Raw genomic sequence first — 22,368 nt, forward strand, 5'->3', positions numbered from 1 at the left:
TACCAGCAATCGTGGTCTGAGCAGCTGTCTGAGCTTGATTAGTAAGTAATTCTACTTTAAATTATCCACCTTTGTTTTTGTAACATGTTTGAAATAAAGATGTCGATCAATCAGTGAATCAATTAATCAATCAACTGACTACAGTTCAATCCAGATGAATTTGCCTGTAGACTTTCTTAAGACTATATTTAATCAGCAGACATGATGACATTTTTCAACATGACAAAGTTTATGTGAAACATCCTGTAATACAAATATTCTGTTGTTTTTAAAGGGTCTCATAGAATAAAACTGCATATCAGACGCGGTAAACATAAATGATTCAAGACTCCAGTCTTTATTGTCAATGTGCAGCACAATGAAACAGCAAAGCATCACTCTGAGCAGAGTTAGTGCACAAACAGAAAAAAAGAAATGTTAGTTATAACTTAAATGAGATAAAAATAGGTGCCTGTCAATAGCTACGTCAATACTTTGTATTTAAAGGTGACATATCACGCTTTTTTCATCAATATATATTGGTCTAAGAGGTCCCCAAAACATGTCTTTAAAGTTTATGCTCAAAAAAACACTTTGAAATCAGATTTTGGCATGCCTGAAAAGCCCTCTTCTTCAGTCCTCCTCAGAACACTCTGTTTTCCCTCTGACCACGCCCCCTCCGGAAGTGGATGTGGTCTCAGCTCTCCAGCACGTTGATCTAATGTTTACATGTTGGCTGAATATACACGGCTGCTCAGAGATCACGTTACTTCAACCCTCTGAATCTGATCCTGACAGAGAGGCGCCTGTAGCAGGACCTTTCTGAAGGATTGGTCACAGATTTAGTGTTTCTTGTTGTTTTATTTTATGTCGACGTGTGTCTTGGTACACAGCTACGAACATGTAGCTATGTGGCTATGCTAACTAGCGCTAGCACTTATCCATGATAAATAAAAATCATCCACTAGATCTTCAAATCTGCAGGCCTGGGGAGTAAAACCGACCTCTGCCAGAAAGGCAGCAGGACCTTTCTGAAGGATTGGTCACAGATTCTGTGTTTCTTGTTGTTTTATTTGTCAGTATGTCGACGTGTGTCTTGGTACACAGCTACAGCTACATCTATGAACATGTAGCTATGTGGCTATGCTAACTAGTGCTAGCACTTATCCATGACAAATAAAAATCATCCACTAGATCTTCAAATCTGCAGACGTGGGGAGTAAAACCGACCTTTGTGTTTATTAAGACAGCCTACAACTAGCATGCCTCCCTCCTAAGCTCCTTGTTAGCACACATTTGTGCAGGTAATGAAAAACAGAGGAGGGATTCAGTATTATTTTATACAGTCTATGGGCTGAACAAGCTCCGAGCTCTGACTCCGTGACAGACCGGATATTGTTGTTACGTAACAAAAACACAGAAGTCTGAAACGGCTCGTTTCACACACATTTACAGAAAGGTGGAGAAATCAGAACAGGGGCAGAATGGATTTTTTTCATTCTCGGGGGGTTTGTAGACATGCCAGGGAAACATATTTCAGGTAGAGAACCATTAAAAAGTCCATTTTGCATGATATGTCACCTTTAAAAAATCAAGAATAAACAGGAATAAAATAGCAGCAGCTTACACTAAGTATAAATTATGTGGAGAGAACAGTAGCCTACTTCAGATGTTCTCATTTTATGAAGACTTTAAACCTCATCCTTAAAGAGAGGGTGTTGTGCTTTTTCAATATTTTATTCAGAACATCAAGGAAATAATCCTCAAAAAGTATATTTTACTAACAAATATTAAGCTAAAGCGTTCGACGTCAGTACCCAACAAGGGCAAAGTAGAAAATGATGAGGTCAAAAAGTCCTGAGAACTTAGTGAGAGTCACATGAGATTTGCTCAAATTATGACATCACCAATTGGTGAATCTCCATAAAAGGGCATAATGAACCCGACAGTTACCTGTTCTTTGCTGCCGGGAATATTTTTGTCTCTTTCCAAACTTTCTGGGTCAGATTTGGAGTCCAAAAAATTTTGCCATATTTGGTAATACGTCATTTTTAATAGAGAAACACTGGATAACTCAACGACGACGACTTTGTGGCTTGGCAACGGTGGAGGATTCTGGAGTGGCTTAAAGAGACAGTAGCAGAAAAGCATTCAGCAAGACACCAATCTAATGTTAATTAAAATTTCTTTTTAGCTTTAAATCATAGAAAGCTACTGACAAAGCCTGAAACGAGTACAATACCCCTCTCTAAAGACAGAAACCATTAAATCGGTAGAATGTAATGTCTCTAATGCACAGTAGTCCTGCAGTCCTCTCACATGCATCAAGGACCGGCTAAGAGAATCATTAGATCATAAATTAACCTCTATTGTTGGATGATTTGATCTAAAAAGAAGTCCCAAAACCTCTTTTAACTCACTTCTATTGCTTTATCTGTCATATGATGTAACCTTAAAATTGTTTTTACAATCATACACATCATCGAGGCTAGGTTTTACCATCTGGAGTGTGATAAAAAGTATCCAGTCAGCTCTAAAAAAAACAGACATATTTTTGGTGTTACCAGATGTTCATGTGGAAATTACCACAAATAAATCATGCACTTGAACACTTTCACATACAGTAAGTACAGGTATTCGGTAATACCTAAGTCCTGATCTCCCTCATCATTGAAAAAGTTTCTGTTTCAGCGTCTAAGATTGTGTTTAAAGATCATGTAATGAAGGACAAACTGTACTCCTGTAAGAGCCTTCTGCTGAGCTTGTTTCTGGACTCTATGGCTCTCTACTGCCCACCACAGGATCTATTACAACACTGCACCTCTCTGTGCAAATGGACATGTGTGGGTGTACGATTTCTTGTTTATAATAAAATGTACCTTGTGCTCTCCCCCATCACGTGCATCATGTGTCTCATTTGTGTGTGTCTCCTTCTGACTTCTACATCTGACACAAACCACACTAAAACCACGTGACTCATCCGCCTTTATTTCACCATCACACACTCTCTTGTATCCTCGCTTCGCCTTTCAATCCCTCTTTTTCAACTCACATCACCCTCTTCCCCTCCTCTGTAACTTCACTCCACACAACCATGCACGTCCTCCCTCCTCTCTTCCATCTGTTTGCCGTCGTTCAGAGTTTCCTCAGTAGAAGGTTGAAGGGCTCGATCAAGAGGGCCAAGAGTCAGCCCAAACTGGACCGAACCAGCAGTTTCCGCCACATGATCCTCCCCCGCTTCCGCAGTGCCGACCAAGACAGGTCAGTGAACGAGTCTGAGAGTATGTGTGGACTAATGTGTTGTGTCAGATTGTGTAAGTCTGTGTTGACCCCTGTGTGGTTGTATGAATGGAGGAAAACTGACTTCTGGAATCATTTGCTTTCTACTTTTGTGTCTATTCCTTTATTTAAGGCATCATTTCTGGTTTTGAAAGGATGTTTGTGTGAATCGTAGCGCAGTAAGCAGTCATTCAAAGAGAGATAGCAAAAAAAAATATAGGTAGTAGTGTGTTTATTTGTATCTGACCTTAAATCTGCCGTTTTTCAAAAAGTAGGGTCATGAAATGTTGACCTAAATCACTGCTCTCTTTTTATAATTCAGTCTTTTTATCTATTATTCCATTACTCCATTTATCTACCTGTATTTTTCTTCATGTATCTGTGTGTCTATATCTCTCTACTCCAGTCTAGTTATCTACACAACTATTGTTCTACCCATTAGTACCTTCTCTCTCATCATCGACATCCATCTCTCTCCATCAGTCATAATCACTCTCTGCTTCCATCCATCATGGCTGTAAATTGTTGTTTATTTACCTCTCTTGTGACCCATCATGGTGTCACTTACAATTAAAACACTCAGCACTAATACTGTTTCTCTGCTGGGCCAGGAAACAACATCCCCCATCTCTCCATGGTAACCAGCAGACAGCCATATGGCCGCTGTACAGCCCATAATGAATCAGTGGGAGATTTGCTTGATTATACCTCCTCTGTGGCATGTACACAGTTAAACTGCAATGGTGTTCTTCTCAAATGAAGAGGTTCACAGCAAAGCTTGATGGGAAAAGATTGGAGTCGGCCAAAGTTTGTATGTGACCAAAGAAGGAAAAAATTGTGTTTTCAACAACTTTTGTCTTCTGTGGAAGCTCAATTTGCTGAAAAACTAAATTGTATCCTCAACAAAAAAGTGCTGCACTACCAATTGGAAAGGCCAAGTATAAAAGTAAGTAATACGTGCAAAGGTAAAATTGAAGATTGTCCTTTAATTGACAAAGATACACAGTACAAAATGTGTGTAGTCTCGGTGTCATCAAAGAGGAGTCATGAAGCCAAAAGATAGCATTCCTCATATTTGAAATGTTGACACTGAAACAAGCAAAGAGCTGGAGCTGGGGTCATAGCCATGCTGCCTGATGAACAGCTACAACGCAAGAAGAAAGATGAGGTGTATTTGAATCTGGTGTGGGACTACGTTCCCAAAACAGTGTACAGGGTCGCTCGGCACTTCAACAAGGCCAAGACCACCATCCCTATCATCTATGTTAAGGTGTACATGTACCAGCTGTTCCGCAGTCTGGCTTATATCCATTCCCAGGGTGTGTGTCACAGAGACATCAAGCCGCAGAACCTCCTGGTTGACCCTGAGACGGCCATCCTCAAACTATGTGACTGTCAGCCACAACCCTAATCATGCCTATTGATACTTGACTGTTGACTTTAATGTAATCAAAACAAATGAGTTAAAAACACTAATGTAGCTTTCACAGATAACGAAATGAGACAGAAACTGTCTTTTTAACTACACTGCAAACATTTCATTCTGCTGTGAAAGTAGGCTTTTTAATATGGGCTCTAATGAGGTTTTCTTTGGCTTTGGGACCAGCCTCAAGTGGACACATTTTTTTTATACTTTCAGGGGTTGCCACTTGGTGCTAAATCATTACTATCATTCGTTTAATGCATTTTTTTTTTAGTTATGTGTTTGGGCATTTTTGCCTTTAATGACAGGGCAGCTGCAGAGAGACAGGAAATGTAGGGAGTGGAGAGTGGGGGTAGACATGCAGCAAATGGTCAACTGGCAGAGAGTTGAATCAGCAACCTCTGCGACGTGGACTGTAGCCTCTAAAAGTGGGGCGCTTAGACCACTAGGCCACCAGCGCCCCAATTTGATACATTTTGATTCAAGTCCAACTGAGACTAAGAATTAACTTAGATAAACTAATTTAACAGCTAATAGCAACAAAGCTGAAAGCTACAGTGTGCCCGCCTGTCGGTTAATTGGGTCACATCTAATTATGCAAAACTTCTGGCCTTAATATCTTTAAAACTAATGCTCTCAGACCAAAACCTTTGTATGTAATAGGCTGCAAATATGTTTATTTCTGCTGCAAAAATTGACATTTTAACATGGGTTATAATGGGGTTTTCTGTGCTTTCTGAGCCAGCCTCAAGTGGACACTTATGGAACTGCAGTTTTTAACACTTCCGCAATGACTCCATTTATTAGTACCAGAGGTAAGGGCTTGGTTGAAGCAAAGCTTAGTTGTTGGTAACACATTTCCATCTTTGACAAAGTAAATAGCTAATCATACTTCAGATTTTTTGGTGGCCACTCACATTTCAAGGGGTCTCCTGCCACCCCTCTGGAAACGCACCTGAAGAGGACGCTCATGTAATCACTTGTTTTGTCCGTCCAGCAGTTAAAAAACCAATACCCCTCATAGGTAAGCTGCAAATCATCATAACTGAGAAACTTGAGCAGGAAGGCAGTGTTTAATTTTGTGTGTCAGGGATTAGATGTCATTATCACTGCAAATGTATCAGCTGTGGTTTGACAAATCATGGACTACAAGTTTGAAGATGTACTTTTGTCTCTTCAGTCGATCTATAAGCTCCCACTTCAGACAAGACAAACTCAGACTTCAGATTTGAACAAGGTCATGTTGATAATATAAACACAGGGCGAAAGTGCACTCAGGAGAGTCCTGAAACCTTTTCTGAGTCAGGTGTCTGCCAAGCTGCTCTTCCACATGATTTATTCATTTGGGAAGGTTGCAGATGTCTATAATCCCCGGCTGCTCCTAGGAGACACACAACGGACACAAAAGTCAAGTGTTTGCTGAAGTTGTTTCAGGTTGTTTCACAGCTTCTGCTTGAATCTGCATGTTTCCTGTCAGAGATGTTGGCAAACATCTGCAGCTTGTTCATTGTTTTTCTCTCTTCTATCTTTATTTATCCAGAGAGAGTTGTTGAGAACACATGCCCTTTTTTCAGCTGATTCATGCAGCTATAAACGAGCCTCTGAGCTCCCAAACTGGCTCTAAAACCTGCAGTGATGTATGTTTATGCAACTCTTGCTTTGACTTATTGTTCATGCAAATGCTTAATAGGTCCCAGAGTTTCCTTCACTTAAAACACTGTAGGTCACCCTGTCACACAGTGTAGTTAATAACTCTTACATTAACATATTGCACATCTTCTCCTACTTTTTGGTAAGTTTTAATGTCCTGAAGTGACCTCAATGCAAATTAGTACTTTTTTGTCCTGTAAAGTTTAATTTTCTGAATATATTCATTATCTGATTTTTTAATTAACATATTCAATCTATGGCTTTTAAAATCAGAAAACAGGTGAAAGGAAGCTTATTATATTTTATTATACACCCAGAGGAGAAGTCTGTAATGAACTTTTGTGCTTTTTTGGTAATAATGTCAATCTTTTTGCAATAATATAACATAAAAACATTAAAAACCTCACTAGTTTTATTTACAATTTGTGTATTTTTATGAAAATGGCCCAATTTTAGGTCTGTGTTTTTTAACCTTTCATATGTTTTCAAAACCTTGTTTAGCTGTTTAATAATTTGCTAGATTAACATCTCCAACTTAATGACTGTTAGCATTTTTAAAGCAATTTAAATATTAAATTGTCTGCTTCTTTGTTTTTATTTGTCATTTTTACCTTTTATAAGCTGCACTAGCATCTTAAGAGCACTGAAATATTGATTTAAAGAGACTGTCAGGAGTTTTTAACTGAGTTTGAAATAGTCTCACTCTTATACCGTTGCCTTTTCATGACCTACATAGTTTAATGAGGCTGTCAGCGACAAGATTGGTTATATCCTTGTAAAGAATTTAGTGCCTGTGTTTGGGTCAAATTTTCAAGGCAAAAAATTGAGTTGATACTCTGCACTCACCCTGAATTGTCTGTGTTCAGCATTGAGAAGTAAGTTTGAAAGCAGGAGAAGTTTTATTTCATTAGATCATTTTATTCTGACAGAATGTTTTGTCCTCATGGTTGATACTGGAGCAGGATTATCAAACAGACTTACAGTTTCTGTTGAAGTTTGTACCAGACGGAGAAAACTCTACAACCAGGGCTTTGCTAGCTAAAAGAACTAAATGTCTATGAATATAATTTGGTGTTTAAAGTATGATGGCGTGTGAATGCTTCACTGCTCTTTTTTTTTTGTGATTTATGTGACAGACAGATTGTGCAGAGGGACAATTAACAACGTTATACACAACACATGACTCAGAACAGCAGAATAACTAATAGAAAGTAAACTGGTACAGAGTTGATGGTATTTCAACAAAGTTCAGATGACTTGTAAGATAATAATAATAATAATAATAATAATAATAATAATAATAATAATAATAAAAATAATAATAAATTATAATAATAATATGGTACTGGTAATGGATCTTGGAGCGATTGAAAAATTGTCAGTTCAAAGTTGAGGGAGTAAGAAAAGGGATAAGCAAAAATAAATATCTAAATATCTAAATAAATAAATTGAAGGGGAGTGATATAGGAAAAAAAATAAGTAAATAAAAAAGATAAACAAATAAAAGTAAAACGAAGAAAGGGCGCCCCATGTACCGATACACACAGGCACACAAGCACATCCACCAACACACACACATTCAAACGCACATACACACGCATACAAGAGCACACGAACGTAAGTTTAAATACACACAAGCGCACGTAAATATATCTGAGAATACACCCAAACACTCAAGTACACACTTAAATTATGATAGCTTAGCTTGCAATTCTAATGCTAATAGTTATAATACCTATGATGTAAATTAATAATAATACTAACACTACTAGTAATAATAATTAATTTATATATATATATATATTAAGAGCTTCACTGCTCTTTGAGGACTAAAGAGTTAAACTGTGTGCACAGTCATGTTATTCAGACATGTACTGGGTCACCAGAGCTCACATCATCACACCGGATCTGTGACAGTTAACATTAAACCGGTGCATCTGATCACCTTTGTAAGCTAACTAACAATAATAAATTATAGTTTACAAAGTTAAGTCGTCGTAACGTAAAAGTTAATAACTTCCGTAGCTACTAATCAATACTTAACATCATCACGCTGCATCCTGCTGAAAGTTATCTTGTAAGGAGTATCAAATAAGATGATCTGTGTTCATTAATTTGCTTCCACAACAAATGCACACTTTGACAAGAGCCAACATTTTTTATGACAGTGGGTGATGGTGCTCATGGGAAATGAAGTCTTCATTCCAAAAGACATAACTGATTTCATCAAGGGTTCCCAGAATCCACACAACATAAAAACTCATTTACAGAGACTTCAATTAGGATGCATCTTCAGCTCCTGTTTTAGTTTGTATTTGTTTATTGTGAAGTCTATGAAATGTTCATCAGAAAAGACATGGCAGGCTTTCAGTGAAGGTGTCAAAGTTCTTCTTTGTTCTAGTAATAATATCACAGATTATTAATTTGAACAGAAGTATAACAGAGGGGGAGCGGCAGAGTTAACATTCCAGTAGCAGTAAACAGCAAATGTTTGACCTTTTTGCTTGATTAAATGGCTTCAACCATTGTTGCACATTAATTTTCTGCCAATGGGCTAATTGAGTGATTATTTCAGCTTCACTCATTCAGTTTATTCTTGTCTTTTTTTATGGTTGATTGTCAGACCAGTTCTGCTTTTCTCGGCCCTGATATTGTAAAGAAAAACCGCAAGTCCTGAGTGTGTGTGTGTGTGTGTGTGTGTGTGTGTGTGTGTGTGTGTGTGTGTGTGTGTGTGTGTGTGTGTGTGTGTGTGTGTGTGTGTGTGTGTGTGTGTGTGTGCGTGTGTGTGTGCAGTCTTCTTATGTTTGACACTTCCTGCTCTTGCAGCTCCCCACTGACACCTTCTTTAAGCTCCAGCTCTGAATCCCTCTCTGCACCCCGACCCTCACACATCCTCCTCTCTCCCTCTAATCCCTCCTCTCACTTCCCTCCTCTTTAAAGAATCCACCGTTTACATAATCAGTGTGATTTCCTCTGAGAGGTCCTCTCTCGCCCCTCATTCCTTCACCCCTTCCCCTCTCCGTCTTCCCTTCTTTCACATCCTCTCATGACCTCTACAACTCCTCTCTTTCTGTTCTCTTTCTCTTCTTTTCCTTCAATCTGACTCATTCCTTTGGGTCTATTTTTATCTCCTTCCCTCTCTCTCTCTTACCCTCACTCCCTCCCTCTCTCTCTCACCCCCCTCCCCCCCTCCACAGTCCCCCACATGTAATCAGCACTCTGTTGATGAACATTTTGATTGAACGAAGACAAAAGCAGTGCGAGCGCAGGGGAGAAGCATCAGAGTTGGACAGCAGCACAGAGGATATACATTTTCATTTCTTTTCTTTCTTCTTCCCTCATTTCCATCTCTTTTCTTCCGTGTGGGGGCTTCGTCACACCTGACCGTCCCTTTTGGCTCTCTGGTTGGACTTTGTGTCATCAGACGTCTGTTTTGTGACTGTGTGACTCTCTGACGAGCGACTCTGTGATTTTACGTGCTCCTGTGCCTGCATGTGTGTGTGTGTGTGTCTGTGTGTGTGGGAGTATGTAGGTGAGCATGATGGATGGTCTTCTCCTTGTTTGTATAAATAACCCTTTATATATGTGTTTCAGGATTAATGATTAATGATGCTCTCCAGAATCATCTTTATATCTGTGTTAAAGTTAAGAATATTTCACCTGAGGGAAAAAAAGTGAATATATTTGTTCTGACAGCGACATTAATACAAAAAGATGAAAACTGTAACAGATTGTGACAAAAAATGAATGGAGTGTAATTGATCACCAGATACAAGCAGTCATTTAAATTTCAAACAAGGCGTAATAAGACTTTCAGAATTAAAGCATGGATTTCTCAAAAATTCCCAAGTGGACTTAGCATTGTTGAAAGTGCCATCAGATGGTCCACTTTTAGATCTTCCTCTGAACAATTTATGATAGCTAGAGTCAAAATGTTTTTTATTCATTGCATTACTCTCTCTGCTTTTATCTTTTGGCAATGAAGGTTGAATTTCAAGGGATAATGATTACATGCTGTGGTCTGCCCAAACATCATAAACGCTGAGCCATCACAAATGTCTTTAATCAGGGTGATACTAAGTTAAAGCTCCTGTGAGGAGTTTTCATCTGGTGATGAAACACACCAAACTTAATACTGATGTCTCTACCTGATCTACAAAAGCTAACATCAGCAAGACCATCAGCAATAAGTTTTTCTTTACAGAAATTGTAGATGCTTGTAACCACTACCACTGAGTGAAGTCAGACCAAGTGAGTCAAGGCACCCTGCCAGAGCAGCCTTAGTTTATTCCACAGGAAAGATTCCCAGTGAGTGATACGTTTGATTGTTTAAAGAAAACAAAATGAGACAAAAACACATCTTTTACATGCACTGTGCAAAATCAGCAGATTTGTCTAAGGAGTCTACAAGTTCCTCACAGGTGCTTTAAATAGTTGATTATCAGCATGAATATTAGTAGCATCAGTGCTATCTGTTAGGGATGTTTCCCGGTCGTTGAAACAGAGATTTGAAAACTGGCTAACTGAACACTCTTATTTCAGACAAAATGAAGCAGAATTGATCTAACAGAGGATCACAGAGTCTGTTGATAAGGCTGAGTATGGCTTACAATAGCAGAGCTAGCACCATCACATTTCAGTCATCTGGAGCCAACTGAAGCTACAGCCCAGCTAAGTGGCAGGTGGCTGATCTACAGCTTAGACACAACATATTTTGGGCCTACAATAATACAAATGATTAATAACTCTTTTAGCTGCTTCTCGTTAGCTGCTAATTGATATTCATTATTAAACACAAGTAGATGTAATCTTGTTTATAGTAAGAGAGGTTTAGAGTTAAGACCGTGTTATGCTTTATGCAGTATTATGGTACTTCAAACTTATTAGGCATATAGCAAGCAAAAAATATTAAAGTTATAAATACTGTACTTAATGACTACTCATAAGCACCACATGGGATGTTATTGAAGGAAAGTTGCAGGAAGTGGTCATGCAGATTGAGCCTTAAATTGACCAATTAAGAGTCAGAGTTTGAAATAATGAGTGCTAGAGTCAACTAATGAAAATAATTACCTTAGTATAAAGTATTTCCAAAGTCAGCACATTAAACATCATCGGAGGAAAAACTGAAATGTAAATGTGCAGACCATGTCAAGAATTTTCTAATATAAAATGTAGATGTATGACTCGTAGAGAAATATGAAGCTCTTTTATTGCCCTAATAGGATTTGTGTTTTAACTTATGCAGAAATTGGAGTAGTTTATCAAATTTTTAATATTTTTTCAAGTTTCCTTTATAATTTAATTCTGCATTCCCTATGCTGCCACCGAGGTGTGTTTTTCTTGGCACAGGATCCTCAAAGCTCTGATATCCGGTCTGTGCTGATAGTCTTGTACTTCATTATGTGGTTGTTTCCTCAGGAAGATAAAATCAAAAGAAACTTGTCTGGCTAATTCATCACAGTGATAAACATATTTCCTGTAGTTTCTTGGACATAGAACTGAAACCACCTCGTGCCACCTTCAATCAACGCGTCGCCCCTCTCCACATCTAACCACAACTCCCTCTCCTCCCAGGACCCGTTTGATGCAGAGCTTCAAAGAGTCCCACTCCCATGAGTCCTTGCTGTCTCCCAGCAGCGCTGCCGAGGCGCTGGACCTCACTCTGGATGAGGACGCCATCATCAAACCTGTGCACTCGAGCATCCTGGGACAAGAATACTGCTTTGAGGTGAGAACTGAGGCCTGTAGAGTGTGAACAAACAGCAGCACACAGACACAGAGAGCAGAAAATAGAACCAAACATGATGTTTATCCTGACAGATGACACTGATGTGAAAGAGACTGATGTAAATGGATTTTTTTTTTTTTAAATATGAAAGATAAAAGCATCAAGTACACTAAAAAGAGTCCCAGTTTTTTCCAACACCTTTCCATTAGCACAACATGACATGCAAGACATTGTTTTGGCGCTTCACTTGCAGTCTCCATAGTTACTAATGGCTGTGGTTGTTGAATTTACCATTGGCTATAACCTCAGGTGACTACATCATCGGGAACCAAGTGCTTTGCGTGTCGCTCAGCTGCAGAGAGAGACAAATGGATCGAGAACCTGCAGAGAGCTGTCAAGCCCAACAAGGTGAGGGGAGAGAAAGGGATGCGGTAGAGGAAAAAAAAACAAAAAAAGGATGGTCCCTCTGTCTGTGTGTCTCTCTCTCTCCTCCCCGTCTCCCGTTGTTGTCTGTTTTTCAAAACGAGCGCACCGCTTCATTTCTCTGTGTGAACTCCATCCTCGTGTCTGTGTGTGTCTGTGTTGTAAATTCAGAGCAAATATTACAGCTGCACGAGGTAATGTTGCATCTGGAGGGTCCAAACTGCTATTTAGAAATGCTTTTATTACCTCAAACCAGGAAATGTGATGGTAGAATATTACACACAGCAGGCTCATGTTTACAGACACAACATGTCTGTGATATTCGATACCAAAGAATACTGAAGGGATGAAACTTTCAAGATCAAATGCTGCTGATTTCAGTTTTTACTGCTCTTAAGGAGACAATGGGCCTTATGCAAAAAAAACACAGTCAAAAACAAGAATTCTTGAGTGGTCCAGACCTTTGAAAGTCACAGGATTATTGTCTGACTTTCTTTGACTACATTTTCTTTTCATGAAGTCAAAATGTCTTAAAACTGTATTTTAGAAGGGTCTCTAAAGTCTGTTCACAACACGATGGTCTCACTGATGGAAACCCTGGCATTTTAATTACACTTTTCCTATCATGATCCTGATATAGTGCCAAATATCTGAGTACATTCACATGTGGCTTCTATCTACAAGGCAGGATCCAAAGGTTGGCCTGCCCCCCCACCTCCTTGAAGTCTGATTGGTGCCACCCCACAATCTAAAAACTATCATTGATGCTTGCCTTGTCAGAGGCGGTACTTAAGTTAGAATGAATTGCTTTGCTTGTGCTGCAACAGACTGCTAAAGGCCTTCTTTGCTTGCCAATGAAGCACATTTCCTGTAGTTTATACCTCATCTTTTCAAGTCCTTATAGAATGAAACTGTGAAGATATAATCAGAAACTCTGCTGTGTTACTTTTTAAAGTTAAAAAAAAGTTTACACAGGGATATAAGAACTCTCAGATACTTTAATGATTAGATTACAACAGTTTGGATAACTTCATTCTCCTCGAGGGGGAATTTGTCTTGGGCAGTAGAGCAGAGGGACTACTCAGTTTAGTGCAATAAAAACAAACACACCACAAAAGACAGCAATCATAAATATGATCAGGTACAACATAAAATGAATTCTTTAAGCATGAACAATAATGTAAAACCTGATTTTAAAATACTGTGCATTGGTCTGGATCATCAGGGTCAGGTTCAGCTGGTTGTTTGTTCAGCAGTGTGATTGAGGTCAGAAGGAAATACAGCTTAAGTTGGTTGCTCTTCAACTTACAGGCTCTGAAGGTAACAGTTCAGATTCAGGGTGTAGGATGAGGAGTCCCTTGGGATTTAATCTGCAAGTCTGCTAGAGGTGATTGTAGAAAGGGTAAATAACTGCTGTTCATTTCTATGTGCACACATACTTAATAATAATAATAATAATAATAATACATTTTATTTATAGGCGCCTTTCTGGACACTCAAGGTCACCTTACAACATACAAACAGTAAAAAACAACACTCAACAGTAAATAGATACATAAATACAACCGAATAACAATGGAATACTAGAAAAATAAAAGTGAAGTCATGGTGAAAGCGAAAGTGAAGTCATTTCAGCCCCATAAAGACAAATTCAAGCGAGTAGGCTTGGTGGAAAAGGTGAGTTTTGAGGCAGGATTGGAAGGTGGTGGGAGAGGTGGAATTTTGTAAGTCCTGGGGGAGAGAGTTCTAGAGGGGGGTGACCGAGCAGGCGAAGGCTCTCGACCCTATGGTGGTCAAGCGAGCAGGTGGAAGAGGAGGACCTGAGACTAAGAGTGGGTGTTTTTGTATGGAGGAGCTGAATGAGGTACTGAGGAGCTCGGTTGTTGATGGCCTTGAAGGTGAGAAACAGAATCTTAAAAATGATACGGTATTTGACCCGAAGCCAGTGGAGTTGCTGCAGGACAGGTGTGATGTGGCTGGTGGAGGGGGTTCTGGTGATGAAGGGGGCAGTGGAATTTTGAACCAGTTGAAGTTTATGGATGCCACCCTGTATAAGATAGCTCCCCACCCGGGTCAAAAAGCCTGGATGTGTATCTAGCTGTGGCTGGACCGCTGGGGAGAACAGGAACAAGCTGTATCTTCTTAACTGATCTGAGATAAAGGGTTAGAGCAGCTGTTCAGAAAAAAAGATTCCTCCTGAATACTAAGAGGTCTAAAGAAGAAATGGCTTTAAGACACATTCAGGATAAAATTCAAAATCTGCCTACACCATCGGTGCTGCTTGAGAGTGAAAAACCACATCTTCCAGACTGCCACTTTAATCTGAATGAACAGGAATTTAAATAAATGAAAACCTGGTCCCCATTTCCTCACCACCTTTGCTGACTAATACACTAACAAAATGTTAACATACATTTATTTTGATGTCAGCTTGACAATGATCCTTCCTGCTTGAGGTTGCCTGTCTGGTATTTCTGTGTTTGCATCTGAAGTTGAACACCTTGCCGATAGTATGACTTTATATTTTCTGATATATCGCGTCACATCCTTGTGGACATGTCTCAGATCAGTCATAGATGTGAGATGATTTCTGTTATTTGACTTCACGCTCAGTCCTTCCTTCCTTATTTCTGCCAAGGTGCAGAGCAGCTCTGATATCATGTTGCAGGCAGCTTTGCCAAACTTAAACATCCACAGTGTCAAATTCTTCTTTTACTCTTTAGCTAGCATTTTTTAAGGAGTGAAACTTTCCCACCAACACAGCTGAACAGGCAGCTTTCAGAGGCATCTGGTATGCTAATGATCCAATCTCCTGAACAAGCACGTCCTCATGAACCAGGGGAGCTCATCAGAATAATGAGGGATTGACAGCAAGTGTGTTTAGTTAAAATATTAAAGAGTTTTTGGGAATACTCGTACGAGCCTGGTGTTCTTGCATGAGGCCCATTGTCAGTGTTTCCTTTTCTGAAGCTAGATTATTAGTGCAGATTTCAAAGCGCTATTGTGTGATTCAAGTTGATATGATGGTGTTTTTTTAACTTGAGAATCCTTCATAGTGCAGCTTTAAAGTCCTGTGACTTTATTTCCATCTTCATAGCTTTAAAATGCAACAAATCTCAGCCCTTCATATCAAGTCAGAGTAAAAGCAATATCTTAATTTTGACCCAGATTTCATAGTGGAGTAAAATTGTCCCAGATCGTCTCTCTGTTATTAGAAAGAGTGAACAGGCATGTGAGATATACAGCTTTGAAGACAACCAGGGACTAGCAGTTATTAAGCCAGGCTGAGATGAAACATCACCCGAGCTGAATGCTTGGTCCAGATGCTCGGGCCGCGGGGGTCCTGGCTGAGTCATGGAGCTCCGAGGACTCCACACGGGGGCACGCTCCAAAATCATCCCCCTCTTACCACAAAACCACACGCTCTGTGCTCCTCAGACCAGATGCAACGACAGAGATAAGACTCACTGCAGAGACAAGGATTATCATTACGCTTCTTAACTTTGTGGAGCGTTTTAATTCCCTCTTTGAGCTTTCATTTCTTTTTCTTTTTTTTCAAAAAGAAGAGCAGCTACTTCACCCTGCTTTGGTGTGATTCTCGTTTTTTTGGTAGTGAAACTGAGATATGACAGAAACTAGAGTAGATATAGCACAACATCAAGATGGAGAGCTGGAGCCCATGCTGGTGCTGCTGCACCGTGTGTGCACGAGCAAACTGAGCTACCAGATGCCCTGCACTTTCAAACGCAGGGGTTTGGAATTAATTATACCTCATGTTTGGCGCTGCCTATCAAAGAGCATACAAATGGAGAACTTAAGGAGTGTGGATCTAGCTGATGCTCACGTATTGAGCCGTCTAAATGAGAACTTAAATAGTCTGAAGAAAACAGGGGACTAACAACAATGGCATTTGAGCCCGATTGAAATGAGTCAGCCCCCCGTTTGCTGAAGCTTCACTGTGCAATCAACGCGGCTCTCTCTCCCCCCCACAGGGGATGTCAAATATAGCCGTGGCTTTGTGATCATGATTAGGAAGTGTAGCTGTCTTCAGAAACATTAGCACCATTGTTTGTCCCTTGCTTTGGAAGCATATGCATTGTGTCATTTGTGTCTTTGAATGTTTAAGTGGATTACTTTTTTCATCCAGTGCGTCCACTCCCCCCTCTCTTCCCTTTCTCATTTTCTGGTATCTTTTCATTTCTGTGTCGCTGTCACGCTGTCTTCTGTCTCTGTAGTCATGTTCAGAGTTGAGAGTAATTCATCAAGTTCTGCCTAGAATCCACAGAAGCTCGCCCGCCATGTCGCCAGCTATTTCTTTCCTGTCATTTACTTTGTCCTCCTGCAGGCTGACCTGCTGTCGCCCTTCATTCACACACACTGTCTCTGTTTCTGTATCTCTTTGTTGTTTTTTGTTTTGACGCTGCTGCATGGTTTCATTTTCTCTTGGTCGGCTTTTGAATGTCAGGTTTTTTAAGATGCATTTCAACTTATCTGACCTGACTTCATCTCCATGCAGGACAACAGCCGGCGGGTGGACAATGTGCTCAAACTGTGGATCATCGAGGCCCGAGAGCTTCCAGCCAAGAAACGCTACTACTGCGAACTTTGTCTGGATGACATGCTGTACGCACGCACCACCAGCAAGCCCCGCACCGACACCGTTTTCTGGGGCGAGCACTTTGAATTCAACAACCTGCCTGCTGTCCGCAACCTACGCCTTCATCTATACAAGGAGACAGACAAGAAGAGACGCAAGGTACCAGTCTGGATGTTGACAGTGAGGTCTTAGAATCTCTATGTTGTTGAAGAGGAGGTTCTAGTGATGAACTTACAGAGATTCATCCTCTGGAATTACAGCTCCTCTCATGGTTTCAGCTCTTTTGCCCAGTAACCAAAACCTGCAACTCACCTGTTCTGTTTTACTCTCACAACTGTCCTCTTTGGAAGCAGCAGGCTTCCCTTTTAGTGAAATTGCTATAAAAGCCCTCTTTAGACTACCTGCTGAACACAAGAACTAAAAGCTGAAGTATTCACTTCTAGAGAAACTTTATTTTCACTTAAAACCCAAACAGACACAGGACTCCTTCAGTGCTCAACAAAGCAGCAACCCGTTGAAAAATGAACCTGATGCAGAAGTGCCAAAAAGCTGCAGTTCTTCAAGCGTCCACTTGAGGCAAGAAATCTCCAATAGAGCCTGTAGTAAAAAGCCCAACTTTACAGCAGAAGTAAACATGTTTACAGAAAAGTTCAGAAGATGGTTTTGGGTATGTAGCTTATTTATTTATTTGTACACATGTTAAGATAATATTAAGGCTCAGACTCGTACATTCTTTTACATAATTGGGTGCACAGCTGAGTTTACTGACAGGTGTGCTCGTTGTAGCTGTTTGCCAGGAGGCTAAATGCTCAGCTCCCCTTCTTTGAATTTGTCTCAGTAGACCAATAATTGATGAGAGAGCACTTCCAACATGGCGACCACCATTGTTCATTCATTCTTAAAAAAATGCCAGAAACCAAACCACTCCAGAAACAAAGGGGTTCTGTGTTTTTGTGTGGTGCTCACTTAGAAGACTCTGGCCCCAAAATCCCTTTATGTGCTTTGAAGAGAAACAGCTCAGGTGACTTACTTATAACAAGCAGTGAGCTGAAATACAGAGCGCCTACTGCCTGAGGGTTGACCAGAGCATATTTTATAGCCATCATGGTGTTGCTCTGTTTCGCTTCAACAAGGGAATGGAAAAGAGAGAGTAGACTATGGAGGAACGGGGTTGGAGTGTGGTGCAAAAAACAAGATTTTTCTTGTAGCCCACACAGTACTGACAGTAAAGGGTCATTTAGAAGAGACTAGCCAAATTAAGGGTAATTTGGATAGAGACCAAAAACAGAGCTAAAAAAAGACACACTATTGAACTTTTATCCCTCAGGTGGACTGAAAATGTTCTTATTCATTAACCCTCCTGTTATGTGATTTTTATTTAATTTCAGCTCTGATTTTAAGGGTCTGTTTTACAAGTTTGTAGGGTTTTTAAGCTTTTATTCCATTTTATTTTTAATCGTTTCATTTTGCTTTGCACTTCTTGTTTTTATTGCCCACTGTAAAGCACTTGTATTGAAAAGTGCTATATAAATAAAGTATTATGTTTGTTTCTCTGGAACAAGCAATTATGTTCCTGGGTCAGTATGACCCGGGGCATATTCAATTATCCATAAGTGTCAGAACCCCAAAAATCCCAGTAAACATTTTTTTTAAATCCAATTTTTAACTCCATTACTAACCATTTAAATCAAGATTTGGTCCACTGGTGTTCTTTAATTCTCACAGATCATAGTTCAATGAGGATAACTCACTCGTTTTTCATGAAAATTAAAGTTAAAACTTTTTTAATGTACATTGGAAAGACCTAAATATAGATACAATAGTTTTACATGACTTATTTTTGTTTAATTTTACAGTTTGAATTTTTTTTTTTTTATGAAGTGATGTTGATAAATGAACACGACACCTCTTCTGTCACATGCTGCCCAGATTTGTATGCTGCATTTAGCTGGTTTTGAAGGCATATATTGCCTAAAATAGACTTTTAAAAGGGTCAATTTGACCCGCAACATAACAGGAGGGTTAACAAGGGATAATATTATTGGAAGTTCATTTTAAAGGTTGAAAGCTTCCTCCTTTGAATAATAATAATACATAAATAAACACCTTTGTAATAAGAACAGTGGTTCAACAACAGAATGGAAGTAAAATAAGGAAATAGTAACTTAAAAGGAGGGCACTGTAAGCTAAATGTTGGAAGGCTTGTCTGCTTTTATCTTCATTTGCTTTTTAACAAAACAGCTCTGGTTATATAAAGTCCATAGTCTGGGTTGGAGAGAAAAAAGGAGGGTCGTAAAACTGCAGTGATTATGTTCTGAGTGCTCAAACAAAATGAAAGCCTGAAACAATCGTAACTGATGAAGTAATCATTGAGTCATTTTGACGGATCAGTGACCCTATCAGTCCCCTGCTGATGCACCGCAGTAAGGCCGCTGTGTTTCATTTGGCAGGACAAATCTTATTTTTGTGCCTCTTAAGGTAAAAATTTTAAAAATACAACATTTATTCAGCAAAGGACTGAACAAGAAGTCATAAATACAATAATCTCTATTTTCTCTATTTTATTGGTTTATGAGTACAAGAAAACAGCTCACTTGTAGCTTCAAGACACTCCAGGGATCCCGTGATCGTCTTTATTCTCATCATTTATTCAGCGCTGAAGCTGCAGATGAACTTTTTTTGACATTTCAGTTGTTAACATTACTCTGATAAAATCTGTACACCACAGTTTTATGGAAGACATCTTTTCTTTAACAAGTGCTTGTCTTCACTGATATCTATTTTTTCCCCCTCCAAGGAAAAGAGCACATACTTAGGACTTGTAAGCATCCCCATCTCAAGCATCACCGGACGTCAGTTTGTGGAGCAGTGGTACCCGGTCATCCAGCCTAGCGTCCTTACCAAGGGAGCCGGTGTGGGAGGAGGGAAGATCATCAATGCATCCCTACGCCTCAAATCCCGCTTCCAGACCATGAACATCCTGCCCATGGAGCTGTACAAGGAGTTTGCAGAGTATGTCACCAATAACTACCGCACCATGTGTGCCGTGCTGGAGCCCGTGCTGAGTGTGAAGAGCAAAGAGGAGGTGGCCTGTGCATTGGTGCATATACTGCAGAGCACAGGGAAAGCTAAGGTAGGGACAAAGCTTAATTATTGGTGAGAGAAATATATGAAACTGGTCTGTAGCAAAGAATTTTTCAGTCTTCATGACCAGAGATTCTTGCTCTGTTGTAAGTATTGTATAATACAAATCAATAATAAGTTGTTCTCTTCTCCAGGATTTCCTGTCAGACATGGCGATGTGCGAGGTAGACAGATTCATCGACCGAGAACACCTTATTTTCAGAGAGAACACTCTGGCCACCAAAGCCATAGAAGAGTACCTCAAACTGATCGGACATAAGTACCTCAAGGACGCTATAGGTGAGCCACAACAGTGAAGCACTCTACATCTGACTGTATAAATTGAAGCAACTGTGGGAAATTCATACTAATAGGAAAGTGATTTTCAATTCAGGATATTGACTTTTGCAAGTTTTGAAATTACAAAACTTTTAATTAAAGGGTAAGTCCTCGTTAAGATGATGCTGCAATTTTGCTAATAGCCTGTCTCAAGTTTTCACCTGGCGTAATAATAATTTGGTTTATTTCTTGGATTATTTCACTCCTCATCCGTGCACAACTGTTGTATGCTTTTGCAATAGTTCTGCAAGGAGTTACAGAAATACATCTTCTATGAAGGAAAGGAAAGGCATGTAATATTTAGTACACACTAGCCCAGTTTCATCAGTGAGGGTTGTTTAAAATATATTCGAATGTAACTTTGGGTACTTGGAAACAGCAGGAGGATCCTGAAAATATCAAAATATATAATACAAAATACAGAAAATAATTATATAAATTGTTTTATTTCATTTATATAAACAGTTCAGCTTTATGGTTTTTAGATTTAAAAAAAAGTTGTATTCAGAAACATTTAAACAATAGCAATAGCAATTTTATTTATAAAGCACATTTCATTACACGTAAGTTCAATGTGCTTTACATGGAGAATTAAAATCATAAAGACATTTTTCAAAATAGAATAAATAAAAACAAAAAAACAATAGATGCACCCAACATACATCAGACACAGCAATCAAACAAACAGCAAGTGTTGCTGCACATGCATCCAGTCACAACAGTCATCACATCATTCATACGCTTGAGAAAATAAATATGTTTTCAGTCTTTTTCTAAAAGTGGAGGCAGTTGTTATGGACCTGAGGTCAGCCGGCAGTTTGTTCCAAAAAGATGGACCACAGTAACTAAAGGCCCCTTCACCGGACCTAGATTTGACCCTGGGTATATTTAAAAGACTTCCACCTGCCGACCTAAGGATCCTGGTCGGGTTATACACTGTGAGCAAGTCAGAGATGTACTGGGGAGCTGAACCATTGAGTGGCTCAGCCACAAACCACAAAGAATTAAAGATGGGATCTGCAAAAATAACAAATAATGAAGTAAGGGGTGATGTATAGTGAGCAGGTAGTAATGCAAATTATGATTCAGACAGGGTGAGCAAGACCCTGTGGCAAGGGGTCTTTTCTCAGCCTTGCAATATTAAAAGTAATATTAAAACATCATTCAGTTTACTGATGTTGTCAGAAATTAAAGTTTTTGCCGCAGTGTCAACAGGTAAAGGTAAAATGTGCCTGACTCCTCTTCGTGGATTGATTTGATGTGATGTGTGTGATCAGTTTGACCAATCAGAATCAAGTATTTAACACAGCTGGGTAATAAAATATAATACAATATGTATATATAAGTAACGTGCAAGGGTAGGATGAAACTTTTAACAAGGATGAAAAGATACAGGAATAAACCCCAGATTTAAAAGGTTAAGCTTTCTGAAGGGATTTCAGAAGCTGCCTCACAGATATTTGAGTGAAGAGAACTCTTTGGTAACACTTTTGATTCCACTACAAAGACATTTAGCCTCTCCTGTCCTTTAATTCTTTTTCTTAACTTTTGGTTCATTTGATGCTGCACAGTTACAAAGAGCAGCTTGGAGTAAAGAGGGAGAGGAAGAGTGCTGAATATAAGACAGTTAGACTTCTGTAAACTGTAATATGATTTTAAATCAATGATAATTGTGAAGAGGGGTGTAATATTCTGTAAAGTTGCATTTGTTTAGTCTGTGGTAGCCTCATTTTGTGTGATGCTACAATGCTTTTACTGGTTTCTTTGATAATCACGTTAAAAGAGCAGAAAGAATATAGATAAGAGACCATGGGTGCATGAATC

The 22,368-nt window shown here is 39.4% G+C and overlaps 1 protein-coding gene across 1 annotated transcript in view; it reads left to right on the forward strand.

The window, feature by feature from the left end:
* syngap1b (synaptic Ras GTPase activating protein 1b) overlaps positions 1 to 22,368 on the forward strand; it is a 216,635-nt gene that overhangs the window by 158,986 nt on the left and 35,281 nt on the right. Inside the window, exons 6-11 of the mRNA XM_034698420.1 lie at positions 3,119 to 3,240; positions 11,909 to 12,062; positions 12,372 to 12,470; positions 17,002 to 17,241; positions 19,880 to 20,215; positions 20,361 to 20,505. Of these exons, the coding sequence (XP_034554311.1) occupies positions 3,119 to 3,240; positions 11,909 to 12,062; positions 12,372 to 12,470; positions 17,002 to 17,241; positions 19,880 to 20,215; positions 20,361 to 20,505 (1,096 nt within the window). The remainder of the gene's footprint in view (positions 1 to 3,118; positions 3,241 to 11,908; positions 12,063 to 12,371; positions 12,471 to 17,001; positions 17,242 to 19,879; positions 20,216 to 20,360; positions 20,506 to 22,368) is intronic.

Source organism: Notolabrus celidotus, chromosome 12 (assembly GCF_009762535.1).
Source record: "Notolabrus celidotus isolate fNotCel1 chromosome 12, fNotCel1.pri, whole genome shotgun sequence".
Classification (NCBI taxonomy): Eukaryota; Metazoa; Chordata; class Actinopteri; order Labriformes; family Labridae; genus Notolabrus; species Notolabrus celidotus.